Source organism: Amblyomma mixtum, chromosome 10, assembly GCF_055824585.1.
Source record: "Amblyomma mixtum isolate Tamu chromosome 10, ASM5582458v1, whole genome shotgun sequence".
Taxonomy (NCBI): domain Eukaryota; kingdom Metazoa; phylum Arthropoda; class Arachnida; order Ixodida; family Ixodidae; genus Amblyomma; species Amblyomma mixtum.
In genome coordinates, this window is record NC_143021.1 from 79,527,280 (window position 1) to 79,541,019 (window position 13,740).

The window sequence follows — 13,740 nt, forward strand, 5'->3', positions numbered from 1 at the left end:
TGGTTAAAGTTTTTTTGGATGGCGGAGAGCGCTTTTTCATGAAAGATGTGTAAGCGCCAGCTCATCCCCGCCGACGGAGATCCTTCGCCGGAGGGCGAGCAGCCCGAACTTTGAGTCCGAGCAACCCGAGCCGCCCGTGGGAGGAGAGAGTGATGTGAGGAGAGGATGAGGAGGACGAGCGCTCGCGCGGCGCGTAAAGAACAGACTCAGGTGTTGGACACGAAAGAAGCAACACGGCCTCTTGTTAACCCAGTGATCATTTGTAAAGGAAAGACGAATAAACGTCTTTTGAATTGTTCATTCATCCTAACAATTCAGAAGTGGGATAGAGTCAATGTTCGCCCGAACTTACGAAGTTAAGCGGCAAGCCCCACCATGCCTGTCACCCGCACCGGAGCATCTTCAACGGATATGGCAAACGAAGATGGCGGACGACCGAGCAGCGATGGCGGGAGCGACGACGCCGACGACGACTCAAGCCAAGGCGGATCCGACAACGTGGTGACAGGTGGAAGCTTACCTCCGATACCTCAGTCAACGATTAACGTGGCGGAAATCCTGCAGGCCAGCGTTCAGGCAGCAGTGAGAAAAGCCATCAACGGAATTACCTTGCTTCAGATGCAGCAAGCAGCGGCCACACCCATCTTTGGAGCGGGAGAGACAGCTCGATTAGTGCCATTGTTTGATCCGGTGTCATCCAGCTCTCCGACAGTAGACGCTTGGATAAGACGCGTGGACGACTTGGCACAAGTCTACCATTGGTCCGACCGGCTGACATCTGGAAACGCACTCTAGAGGTTGGAAGGGCCTGCGAAGACATGGTATGACTCCCTCTCTTCCGTCAACAAAACTTGGCCGGAATGGAAAGAAGAAATTAAGCGCGCCTTCCCCACGACAGCGGGATTCCAACGACTCCATCGAGAAATGCAGGAGCGACGACAAAAGCGCGGTGAGCCCATCGAGTGTTATTGCTACGACAAGCTCTCGAAAGCTCGCCGTTGCAACCTCACAGATGAAGCTTGCATTGAATACCTCATCACGGGGCTATACGATGACGACGTGATTAGAGCAGTGAGCGTACGCACGTACGAGTCGCCGGAAGACCTTCTTCACTGCCTGAAACGCCTCGAAGAAAGATTGGGAAACACTGCCTCCAAAAGTTCAAAATCAAGTGGTCCCCCGAACTATTCTCGTTTCCCCGCATATGCCAACGCCCATGGCAACAAAAGTGAAGCAATGGCGTCGGCCTTGAACACTACCGACCACAAGAACCTTTCTCCGAAGGCGAGGAGGAAGCCGGCATGGAATGAAAGAGGAGAGCCCCTCTGCTTCAACTGCAGCGAGTACGGTCACGTGTCCCTCAATTGCCCGGCCCCACAGCGAAAGGCGAGATGCAACGCTTGCGGACGAGTGGGCCACGGAGAAAAAGACTGCAGGGCAAAAACGGAGAGAGGAGCGCGCGTCGCCCAGAACGTGTTGGGCTTTGACCTCCGAGCCGCTGAAGAGGCGAACGAAAAGTACTTTATGATGGTGAAAGGGAACGGCTGCGACATACGAGCATACGTCGATCTCGGTAGCCAATGCGTAACTCTGCGGAAGGAGGATGCCAACCGAATCGGAGTCGCTTACACGAAGTTGACAAAGCCGTTCACTATCGGGAGCTACGGGACCGGACATGTGACACCGTGTGGGGAAACGAACATCACCCTCACGGTCGACCAAGCTACAGCGGACGTTCCCGTGCTGGTCGTGCCGGACGCGTCACAGTCCATACCCCTACTTGTGGGCCAACCTTTCACCGAGCAACCACACATCACGATTGTGAGGCGGAAGAACACAGTGCGGATTTTTGAGGCGCACAGGAACGAGGACAATAGAGACGACACGCTTCAGTCCATTGAAATTCCAGAGCTCCCAGAACGGCCTGTGTGCCTATGGGCGAAGGAAACAACGGTTGTGCCCCCAAAATACGTGGGTTTCGTTAAGCTCTACGCCACTGGTAGCGCACCACGCTCAGATGTCTTCGTGGACATGCAGCTCAGGTGCCAAGAAGGTCGAGAGCATTGCATACCACGCTGTGTCCTCAGAGTTGACGGGACCAACGAAACAGTAGTCCCTATAATGAACATTTCCAATCATGAACTGACCATCAAAGAGAACGAACGGGCCGCACGAGCGGAAATTTGCTACCCAGACGATGCATCGCCACGAGAGGGTGAGTCGGACATTAGCACTGACCAGCCCTTATTGATACCGAGCGAAGAGATTCAAGTAGGTCCTGGTGTTGCTCCTGAGGAACGTGCAAAGCTCGAACAGCTTATTTTTGAGTATCGGGACTGCTTCGCAACCACCGTTTCAGAGATTGGCTGCACAAATGCCGCTGAAATGAGCATTGAGCTAACAACGCTGGAGCCAGTGAAATTTCGTCCCTACCGACTCTCTTACGCCGAACGGGCACACACAAAAGAAATGATTAAAGAACTAAAGCAAGCTGGCATTGTTGTCGACTCCAAATCGGATTATGCAAGTCCTATCCTACTGGTGCAAAAAAAGACAGGGGAGCAACGAATTTGCGTGGACTACCGTGCCCTCAACCGTGTCACAAAAAAGGACCGGTATCCACTGCCTTTAATTGAGGATCAACTGGACCGTCTGAGAGGGAAATGCTTCTTCACGAGCCTAGATCTTGCGTCAGGCTACTATCAAATTCCTATGACCGAGGAATCGAGACACAGGACTGCGTTCGTTACTCCAGACGGCCATTATGAACTCGTTCGAATGTCATTTGGCTTGGCCAGCGCACCGGCAGTGTTCCAGAGAATGATCAACGCTGTACTGGGTCCCCTACGGTACACCGTGGCTCTCGCCTACATGGATGACATCCTGCTGCCCACAACGACCGTGGAAGAGGGGCTTGGCCACCTGAGAATGCTTTTGATTGTCCTCCGTGGAGCGGGATTAACGCTGCGATTAAGCAAGTGCCGTTTCTTCTTCGAGAAAGTCGATTACCTTGGCTACGACATTTCTGCCAGAGGAGTGCGACCCGGAAATTTAAAGATCCAGAGCGTCGCTGACTTTCCCGAACCAAGGAATGTACACCAGTTGTGTCAGTTTTTGGGTCTGGCAAGCTATTTTCGAAGATTTGTAAAAGGGTTCGCCAGCACTGCTAAACCTCTAACGCTACTGACGTCTAAGGACGCAGTTTGGAAGTGGACTTCAGTGCACGAAGCCGCGTTCACTGAACTGAAGATGAAGTTGACTGAAAGGCCAGTTTTGGCGCATTTCGCGTTCGACGGAAGAACAGAGGTTCACACGGATGCCAGCAAAGACGGCCTAGGAGCAATACTTCTGCAAGAGCAAGCAGATGGGCAGCTTCATCCTGTCATCTACGCAAGCCGGCGGACAACTGACTACGAAGAGAGATACCACTCATAAGAACCAGAAGCGCTTGCGGTTGTTTGGGCGTTAGAAAAGTTTCGAGTGTACCTAATCGGGATGAAATTCAAGGTGGTCACTGACTGCAACGCAGTACGGGCAACGATGAGCAAAAGGAATCTGCTTCCCCGTATTGGCAGATGGTGGCTGCGACTGCAAGAGTTCACCTTCGACATGGAATATCGTAAGGGGGCGGCAATGGCTCATGTTGATGCACTAAGCCGCTCTGCATACGACCCTCCAGAAGAGACGGATATTGTTCCTGGCCTTCACATCCTTGCAACATGCATAGCGACAGAAGACGTGCTAACCGTTGCCCAGCTGAATGATCCAAAGGTTCAAGCTTTGAAGGAAAGGCTAGAAAAAAAAAGAAGACCTATCCAAAGAAGACAGGCGCGTCAAAAACGAATACCGGTTGCGTAATGGCATAGTATTCAAGAAGAACCAAGAAACCGACATGAACGAAGGACTGCTGTGGGTAGTTCCAGACCAGACTCGCTGGAGAATCGTCAGGACATGTCATGATGACATTGGCCATTTTGGAGTGGAGAAAACCTTGAAGAAACTTAGGGAAAGGTATTGGTTTCCCAGCATGAAGCGTTACGTTCGAAGATACATAGCTTCTTGCATCGAATGTCTTTTCCACAAGACGCCATCTGGAAAGAGACCGGGCAAACTTCACAGCATTGACAAGGGCAACAAGCCATTTCGATCAATACACATAGGTCATCTAGGCCCACTTGTAAGAAGCAAGTCCGGAAATGCCTACATAATTGTAGTCGTCGACTCTTTCACAAAGTTCGTACTGTTGCGTGCAGTCCGCAATACATCAGCTGCACCAGCGGCGCAGTTTCTACACGATGTGGCAGGAATCTTTGGCCCACCGGCTATGGTGATCACGGACCGCGGAACTGCTTATACAAGTGCCAAATTCAAAGCAACGTGCCAAACTTACAACATCGTGCACGTCAAAAACGCTACTGCCACTCCGCGAGCTAACGGGCAAGTCGAAAGATATAGTCGCATGATAACCCCGGCAGTGGCAAGCTTGACGAAAGATGCAAACGGCAAAGACTGGGACTCTGCGTTGCCTCAGGTGATGTGGGGCATAAACAATACGCTCCAGAAAGCCACTAAAACTACTCCGTTCGGACTGCTCTTCAACTTCAGGCCGCGAGGCATCAAGGGCGGCACCGTGGAAGACGCCCTCGCCGAGGAATTTGACCATGAAGTTGAAACCAGGCGAGCCGCAGCGGCGGAGAATATCCGAGAAGACCAACGCAAGCAACAGGAGCGGTACAACAGGAAGCGGGTGGAAGCGCCGACATACAATCCCGGAGATGTTGTACTAGTTGAGCGAGAACCGGCAGCAAGTGGGGAGTCAAGGAAACTGAAAGAAAAATACAAAGGACCGTATATCATCCGAGAAAGGCTTCCCAACGACCGCTACCGCATCGAAAACGTGCCTCCGGGGCGGCAAAGGCGAATAGCTTACAGCAGTATTGCATCGGTTGACAAGCTGAAGCTTTGCGACCGGGAATTCCACGGGACAAGTTCGGAAGAATCGGGCCGCGAGGACGATTCCGACCGGGGCGGTCGGTGGCACAGGATGGCCGAATGTGAGCGCCAGCTCATCCCCGCCGACGGAGATCCTTCGCCGGAGGGCGAGCAACCCGAACTTTGAGTCCGAGCAACCCGAGCCGCCCGTGGGAGGAGAGAGTGATGTGAGGAGAGGATGAGGAGGACGAGCGCTCGCGCGGCGCGTAAAGAACAGACTCAGGTGTTGGACACGAAAGAAGCAACACGGCCTCTTGTTAACCCAGTGATTCTTTGTAATGGAAAGACGAATAAACGTCTTTTGAAATGTTCATTCATCCTAACACATGCCAGCTGGTAAGACGGCAAAGCCGCCTTCTTTGTCGCAATGCAGCGCAACCAGATTCTGTTGGTGCAGATAAGCGGTCATTTTTTGAAACGGGGGTTTTCTATTGATCAGGGGCCTTTCATTACTCTTCAGGCAGGCTATCCCATCTTCAATTAGACCCTCTCTCTCCTTTTCCTTTGCTCTTGCCCCCGTTTGACGAACACACGCCATTAATGCTTGCCTTTGCACAGGCGGCTGGTGCACAAACTTCAGTCCTTTCTCTAAAATATTCCTTATTTCAAGAGAAATGACAGCGCGTCTCAGAACGTTAACGTCCTCACCTGTTCCTTCCTATGATTTCCTTGTTTGTGGCAGGCCAAGATGCGCTCATAGCCACAAGAACTCAGTCGTCTGCTCCGCTAGCTTCTTAAATTCCGCTAGTGTTCTAGGATTTTCCGTAGCCTGTTCCAAAACGAGGACTCAAAGCCAATCATGGTATAGCCTAACTTGTCTCCAATACTCACTTTTCATATTCTTGCAGATTATTCGTGCATTTCCCCATGATGTGGGCACGGCTCATAATAAGGCTTGCACCTCCCAAGGGATGAGCCGACGTTTCAAGCAAAACGCCACTACCCTTGACTGACTTGCAGTTGTGGCGATGAGGTTGACACAGGTGATCACAGGAAGAACGGTGGCAAATGAGGATAGAAAAGAGCCCAATGTAGGAGAACTTCGATGCAACAGTAGCGTGGTTTGGGCTAGTTGGTAACAGTTCTCCGAAAACATAGCGCAAAAAGGACACGGACGACTTACAACAACAAGAAATGGTGCTTACCGAAAGTAGTCCTAGGATATAGTTCACACCTACAGGTATCCATCCAGAAATTCAACCTCATTGCCAAGTAAATGAATAGCAGGTGCGCCGACTCACTTTTTCCCAGCTTTTCTTATAAAATACGCCTCCATGACTTAAGGCTCTGTTTTCCCTTTAGCTGATCTTAAGAATTCTGTGTTATACTTCTTATCTAAGAATATATAAACAGATTTAACCTCTGTTGGGAGCCGGAATATTGATAGTTATATGGTTGAAATGAACACTGCCTCCAACTATTTTTTTGCGCAAGGCTTTGGACACCGGCTCTGCACTGATACCTGGGACAGCGTTTAGTCGAACAGGACCCCCGATGCACTGACTGGCACAAATTTTTTGTACCGTCCAGCAGACGGCGTATGGAAGTTGGACCGCTGGATTCAGAAGAACCCGTTCTTCATGTTCTTCTCTCGGCGAATACTTCGGATGTATGAATATATAAACAGGTTTAAACTGTGTTGAGAGTAATACTTGTTGGGGGGCTAGTAGGTGCATGTTTCCAGAAAATTGTTGTAGGGCAGAAACAGACAACACACAGAAAGCTAGACGGGACAGGCGCACTGTCCCGTCTAGCTTTCTGTGTGTTGTCTGTTTCTGCCCTACAACCATTTTCTGTGTTGAGAGCCGGAATATTATTGCTTATATGGTTGAAATAAACACTGCTTTGAACTATTCTGTTGCGCAAGGCGTTCGGCACCACCAGCGCACCGACAGTATTGGTAGCGTTTCGTCGGACAGGGCCACTATGCACTTACTGGTACAAAATTCCTTTTACAGTCCAGCAGCCGCTTATAAGGAGTTGGACCGCTGGATTCAGAACAACCCGTTCTTCATGTTCTTCTCGCGTCGAATACTTCGTATCTGTGAATATATAAACAGAATTAAACTGAATTGGGAGCCGCAATGTTATCAGTTATATGGTTGAAATGAGCACTGCTTCGAACTATTTTGTTTTGGAAGGCTTTCGGCACCACTGGCGCACCGTTAGATGGGGATAGCGTTTCGTTCAACAGGGCCCCCGATGCACTGACTGGCACAAACATTTTTGTACAGTCCATCCGCCGCGTATCGGAGTTGGAACGCTGGATTCAGAACAACCCGTTCTTCATGTTCTTCTCGCGTCGAATACTTCGTATCTGTGAATATATAAACAGAATTAAGCTGAATTGGGAGCCGCAATATTATCAGTTATATGGTTGAAATGAGCACTGCTTCGAACTATTTTGTTGTGGAAGGCTTTCGGCACCACCGGCGCACCGTTAGATGGGGATAGCGTTTCGTTGAACAGGGCCCCCGATGCACTGACTGGCACAAACATTTTTGTACAGTCCATCCGCCGCGTATCGGAGTTGGACCGCTGGATTCGGAACAACCCGTTCTTCATGTTCTTCTCACGGTGAATGCTTCTGATCTATGAACATATATATCGACTTAAACTGCATTGGGAGGCAGTTCATTATTAGTTGTATGGTTGAAATGAACACTGCTTCGAGCTATTTTGTTGCGCAAAGATTTCTGCACCGCCGGCGCATTGATACCTGGGGATAGCGCTTCGTCGAACAGGGCCCCCGATGCACTGACTGGCACAAAATTTCAAGTACAGTCCAACAGCCGCTACCGGAGTTGGACCTTATTACCTCTGGGTTCAGAATAACCCGTTCTTCGTGTTCTCTCGGCGAATACTTCCGTTGTATGAATATATAAACACATTCAAACTGTGTTCGGAGCCGGAATATTATTAGTTATATGGTTCAAATGAACACTACTTCGAACTATTCTCTTGCGCAAGGTTTTCGGCACCGCCGGCGCACCGATTGCTGCGAATAGCTTTTCGTCGAACAGAGCACCCGATGCACTGACTGCCACAAATATCTTTGTACAGTCCATCAGCCGCGTATCGGAGTTGGAACGCTGGATTCAGAACAACCCGTTCTTCATGTTCTTCTACAACCCTACACTGCGACACTGAAATAAGAATGTCACCAGATGGAAATTTTTTTTCTTCGTACTTTTTTCCTATAACTTTCTCAAGGATTGTAGCGATGACAAAAACGGACATTACAGAAATTGGGCCGCTACCTACCAGAGAGGGAATAACGCACCAATTGTTAAATTTTGAGTTTTACTCATCCTCATGTATTTGCTATATTATTGTTGCCTGCATTTTATTTCTTTCTGTCGGACCTCTCACTAGGCTGTGGCTATTGGTCCGGAAAGTCTTTTGTAATTTGGAATGCTGCAATAAGAATAAAATGCGATGATGATGATGTTGATAACCAGGAAATGAGGAAAGTGATCCCAGTCAGGTCGGGTATTGGTGGAGCTTTCATGGGTGTAGCTTTTTTTCAGGAACCGCTCAGGCTTTTTGGAACAAGAAGTACTCATGCGATATTGGTACACTAATGGTTCTTAATATGTCGCCTGTGGTTCACCGTCATATTCACCGGAAGGTCCCGGAGCCAGCCGACTAGGCCATGGCCCTAACCGCTACAGTTTATGGCCACGATACGGATGACGGCTTCGGTATAGGAGCTAAAGGTACATGGTGGCGCCAAGGACCATCACCTTGAGACACAAAGTGATGTTGCTTGGCGCCACCACTCAAGGTGCCCTTGCGGAGAAGACGAAATGGATCGTTGAGATTAAGGCGCATAAGGATTCGCGGCAGAAGGCAGCCTAACCCTAACCAGGCAGGAAGATGCCGGCGCCGGCAGGCTTTTTCTTCACAACAAGTTTGTATATCTCAAGGATATTACTTGCCTCGTGGGTGGAACGCTTTTTTCCTGCTAAAAGGAATATAACCGCACTCACTCACGCGCAGCACGCCGCTGCCTTCACTAGATTTGAAATAGGCCTAATGCCTCATCTCTTCGTTCACTTCCTGTGAGGAATTCAGGGCGCAATATACGAAACAGGTGCAACCAAAGCTGCACAAGACACTTCTACGTTGTCGCGAACAAGCGCAGTGTCGGTAGACCGAGCTTTCCGTCGTGAAAACACTGAATAAGAGAGCGTAAGCGTAGTACACAAACGGAATGAGACGGCCTGACATTGATAACCACTGCCAAGCTATGCCGCCGCGGTGGCTGAGTGGTTATGGCGTTCGGATGCTCACCCGAAAAACGCGGGTTCGATCCCAGCCGTGGCGGTCGAATTTCGATGGAGGCAAAGTTCCAGAGTCCCGTGTGCTGTGCGATGTCAGTGCACGTTAAAGAACCCCAGGTGGTAGAACTTTCCGGGGCACTTCACTACGGCGTCCATCATAGCCTGAGTCGCTTTGGGACGTTCGACGCCATAAACCAAACCATTGTCAAGCTGCATCATTCCATGCAGCTCGAACTTACCACCGGGGCCACGCCACTGCATCAGAGTTCCGTCACATTGTGGTCAATTTATAAAGAAAAAAATCATAGGGCGTTATTGTTCAAGCCACGGAGTGGTTCAGGACCTGTTCATACGGGTGGATGTCATCCGGCACCGCAGTTTGATACACCTTGTCCTCACTCTGGTGGCATACCAATTCCCAGGAAGAAAAAATTGCGGTAACTGTCGGTCTGCGCAAAACCTGATGACACTATAGACACACCTGGGCTTAACATGCTGCACATAGGAGTGCCTATACTGTGTTGTTAAAGTTGCAACTAAAATGTCTGCAGCGCCCAATCACGCAGAACTTATGTCGGTGGCGTTGAATCTACAAGCCCGAAGCTCTGACTTCCAAGCACCCATTTTTTCCTATCGTCTTTTCATCCTCTCTCACCATCACCCATTTTTCTTCACTCTACACTCTACTCTCTGTTCCGAACCTGTCGCTTCTTCTCTCCATCTCCTTTCTTAATGGCCGGCCGATCTTCTCTCGCGGGGACTATAGAGCGCATTAAGACAGTGGAGGAATGGGAGGCCCTGCTGCGCTTCGAGGACCCGGTCATTCAGACTATGGCTACCAAACGGTCTGCCAGCGTTATGGACACTAGGAACATAAGCGCTTGAGTGCAGTGGGGCGGCAGTGAGGCTCTGGAGCCAGCATGTTCCAAAACTTCTCTCTTTGATAATAAAGTTTTTGATGATGATGGTGATGATACGAGCTATATTCTCACGCGTTTGGGGGCCAATGACAAGCGACTGAAACGCGCTGCCTCGAGCTCGTTGCTTCCACCTCATTGAAAATTAAAATTGGTTATGAGAAAACAAGAGGTATGGCAGCTGTCTCCCTCTCGGTGAATGCCTCCCACGCCCGAAAATTGGTAGAAATGAAGGCTGGAGTAAAAAAAGAAAGATAAAGAGTTGAGGTGTCCACAGGGTCTGAACCAGTTACTACGCCTTTCCATTCCTCATTACCACTTTTCGAGTTCAAATTTTCTTTTTTTTTTCTTGCATCTTCGGGACAGAATGAATGGACCGCTTGATGTTTTTGGAGCACTCTGGCCTGTTATACTTCTCCTTAGTGCTTGGGGCCTGTTCACAATTCCAAAATTATTTAGGAAGAAATGAAGAAGGGAAAGAAGGGTAAAAAATTTTGTGGAGTGAAAAACTAGAATATAGTTTGAATCGCTCACTAGAAGTAACGCGTCCAACTTTGCTGTTTCATGCCAAAAACCCTTATAGTCGGATACAAAACAAGTCTGCAGTGAAACTTCGCCCGCATTCAGCCTCAGCGCACAGAATTCCTACCCGATGAAAAGTACTCCGCTGCTTAAACGGTTCTTGTTACCTAAACAAAGCAACTTTTCACAAGAAAACGATTATAAACTCTAGAACTTGTATCCGTCAATTCTTTGATATAGTGAAACATTAAAAGGCTGATATCGTTTACTGTTGCGATTGGCCAGCGTAGTAAAACAGGACGCCGCGGAGGGCGGCCCAGTGTTAGCAACTGTTGTTTTTTTAAGTTGTATCCTACTATAGCTAGCGGGCAGCCGCTTTGGGTAACAGTATGTCGTTTCATAAAAAAAAACGCCAAATGCAATAAATATACGAAGACCGAAATATTTGAAAATGATCACTATAAACCAACAGGGAATCTGTATGCAGTACACTCTGAACACAGTAACCTATAACGTAACTTTTGGACGTGACTTTTGTCACAAAGGTTGCAAGTGATGTGTTTTTTATGTGTTCATTAGGTGTTGTTTATTTTTGGGGAGCTTAAAGGCTACAACGCCAAAAGTCAACCGTTTCAAAGGTTACGATGAAAAAATTGCCAAGTAACCTTTGCGCATTAACCTTTTGGCAGCACGGTAACCTATATGCGTCGTCAAGCCAGGAGATATGGACATATACAGGACGTATGCTGCTTTATGTGCGGGAATGGGCTTTTCGGATGCAATGGTGCTGCTGTTTCGACCGCAAGGGAGATGCTTTAATAAGCCGGAGACATCGACGTAAGCTATCGCATGAGCCCGATACTGCTGTTTTGGGTCGCAGCCACAATGAATCGCGCGTTATCAGATATCTGCCTTCACATTTGCCAAAGGAGGCTGCGAATGAAATGCAAATGCAGTATTTTGTGGCTGAATATATTTGACAACACATCTTGAATGTTCGATTCCTATCCATGAGTTTTGCAAAGAAACCCAACGTGCTACTTCTCTAAGCATGTTCTGTACCGATTTTATTGCGCGAATAAACGTTACTAAACAAATATTTCAAATTGCATGTAATTTCTCGATGACTCGGATAGAGCCTATTTCTCATCTTTCTGGAACCGATACGCGATAACAACTGTCGCAATTAATTGTAAAAAAAGCAGATATATGGAAGGGCAGCGGAAGGCGTCAGAGGACGTAACCACATTTGCACGCCGCCGAGTGCGCGATTCGACTTCCCTTCATGTGGCTCTCTACATACGCTTCCAATGTATCATTTCAGGTGGCAAATATATATCACAAATCAAAACGTAATTCGCCCACGGTACAAACGGCGGCGTCTATAAGAAACGAGTGATTGGCAAGGAACTACTCAAAATATACCATGACGGCCGCTCCAGTATGCGTGAGACGCGCATGCGCAGAAGGCCGGCGCTTCACCCAATGAAAAGCGGCGCTTCTGTTTCAAAACGCTTGGCAACGTTTCACGCCGGCAGGCATGCCGGCAAGTCTGGACGGCGGGAAGGCTCGCACGTTGCAGCGTTGCGGAGGCTGCTTTGTTCTTGGAACCGAGAGTTGGAACCGTTCGTGAACCACGCCGTCTTTTGGTGGCGTTTCTGCAGTGATTTGTTTGGGGTAATGTCGCTAAGCAGCAGGGACCTGTGGGGAACGCTGCGCGGCAGCTGCAACGAACCTCAATGTGACTGTAGACGCTACGTGGTCGTATGCGCGGCTGACAGCTCCGCGCCAAACGCTATTCGTTACGACTACTGCAATCATGTTCCAGGGGTTCATGGAAGAATAACGGCCTTGGGTGAGCGTCCTTTTTTTTTGCCACATGCACAGTAACTACTTGCGAAGTCATTTATTTCGTGCTTGTCAAAGTGTCTTTGTTTGCCAAAGCAGCTTCATTTCTAAGCCTCGTTGAGTGCACTTCGAAGCGAAATCTGGTTCAGTAGTTTGAGTGCCTCATTCACCTATTTCCCGGGGTTTGGTTATCCAGAATATTGGTTTTAGACTATTGTTGTCGTATGTCATTTGGGGTCATTAGGTGCGATAATTTGGGGGTAATCCAGCGCTAATTCTTGATCGTTTGCATGCGTGTGCGCGCGTTTTTTTTTGCATACGTACTAAAGAGCGCGCTTAAAACGCATGGCAGTACTTTTTTAATTAAGGATGCGATTTGGGCGAGTTGGTATTGTAAGCTGTCTTATGACGCAATTCCACATCGGCGCTATACTCCCGCCCAGTCGGCGGCAGTCGTCTCCTCGACTCAAGTGGCGTTCACGTGAATCTGGCTCGGTGCGCCGGTCGGTCCTGAGTGCCTACCGCATTGCCTGCCTATCCTCTTTCCTCTCTTCCCGGCGCCGTCTGGATGCCGTTTGTATTTGTGATGGTTGTTTTTCGCGAGTGCGGCGCATGGACTCATCGGCGTTGGCGGCGGGAAGCGCAGCGCAGGGTGTGTGGTGCACGAGCGATCTAAGCGCACCTGTGTAAGACAGTGCGAGCCGTATTGAAGTGCGCTAACACGAATTAAGTTGTAACTGCAATATATCCGTTGTTTATTCTCATAAATCTGTGTGTGCGTCGAGTGTCCTTACTCGCTCCCCTCCCGTTTTGGTCATTTTTAACAGTATTGATTCATAGTGAAAACAGCGCGGGAAAACGAGACGATGTGTTGTGTCTTTCTTCGCTCGTCTCGTTTTCCCGCGCTGTTTTCACTACGGAGTGGTACTTTTGTTTGGAATCTGAATTCTGGAACTTCGCACGTCGTTTCAATGATTATCATTTGATTGGTGCGCCATGCGATTTTGGCAATACAACTCGGCCCAGTAAAAAAAAATTGGCTGTGGTTTGACCCATCACCATGCTGAGTAGAATTGCGGAAGCAACAGCGCAGCAATCGCAGCAGCGGCGCTGCGATGCGGTAGGCACTGCGACTTTCTTTGTATACCATGTTTCACTCTGGTGAGAATATCAGC

At 49.0% G+C, this 13,740-nt stretch overlaps 1 protein-coding gene across 1 annotated transcript in view; it reads left to right on the forward strand.

The window, feature by feature from the left end:
- The first annotated feature begins 581 nt into the window (after positions 1-581).
- The window catches only part of LOC149326250 (uncharacterized), a 60,107-nt gene continuing 46,948 nt past the window's right edge, over positions 582-13,740 (forward strand). Inside the window, exons 1-2 of the mRNA XM_089564518.1 lie at positions 582-1,922; positions 4,606-4,780. Coding sequence (XP_089420644.1) covers positions 925-1,922; positions 4,606-4,780 — 1,173 coding nt within the window. The 5' untranslated portion in view covers positions 582-924. The remainder of the gene's footprint in view (positions 1,923-4,605; positions 4,781-13,740) is intronic.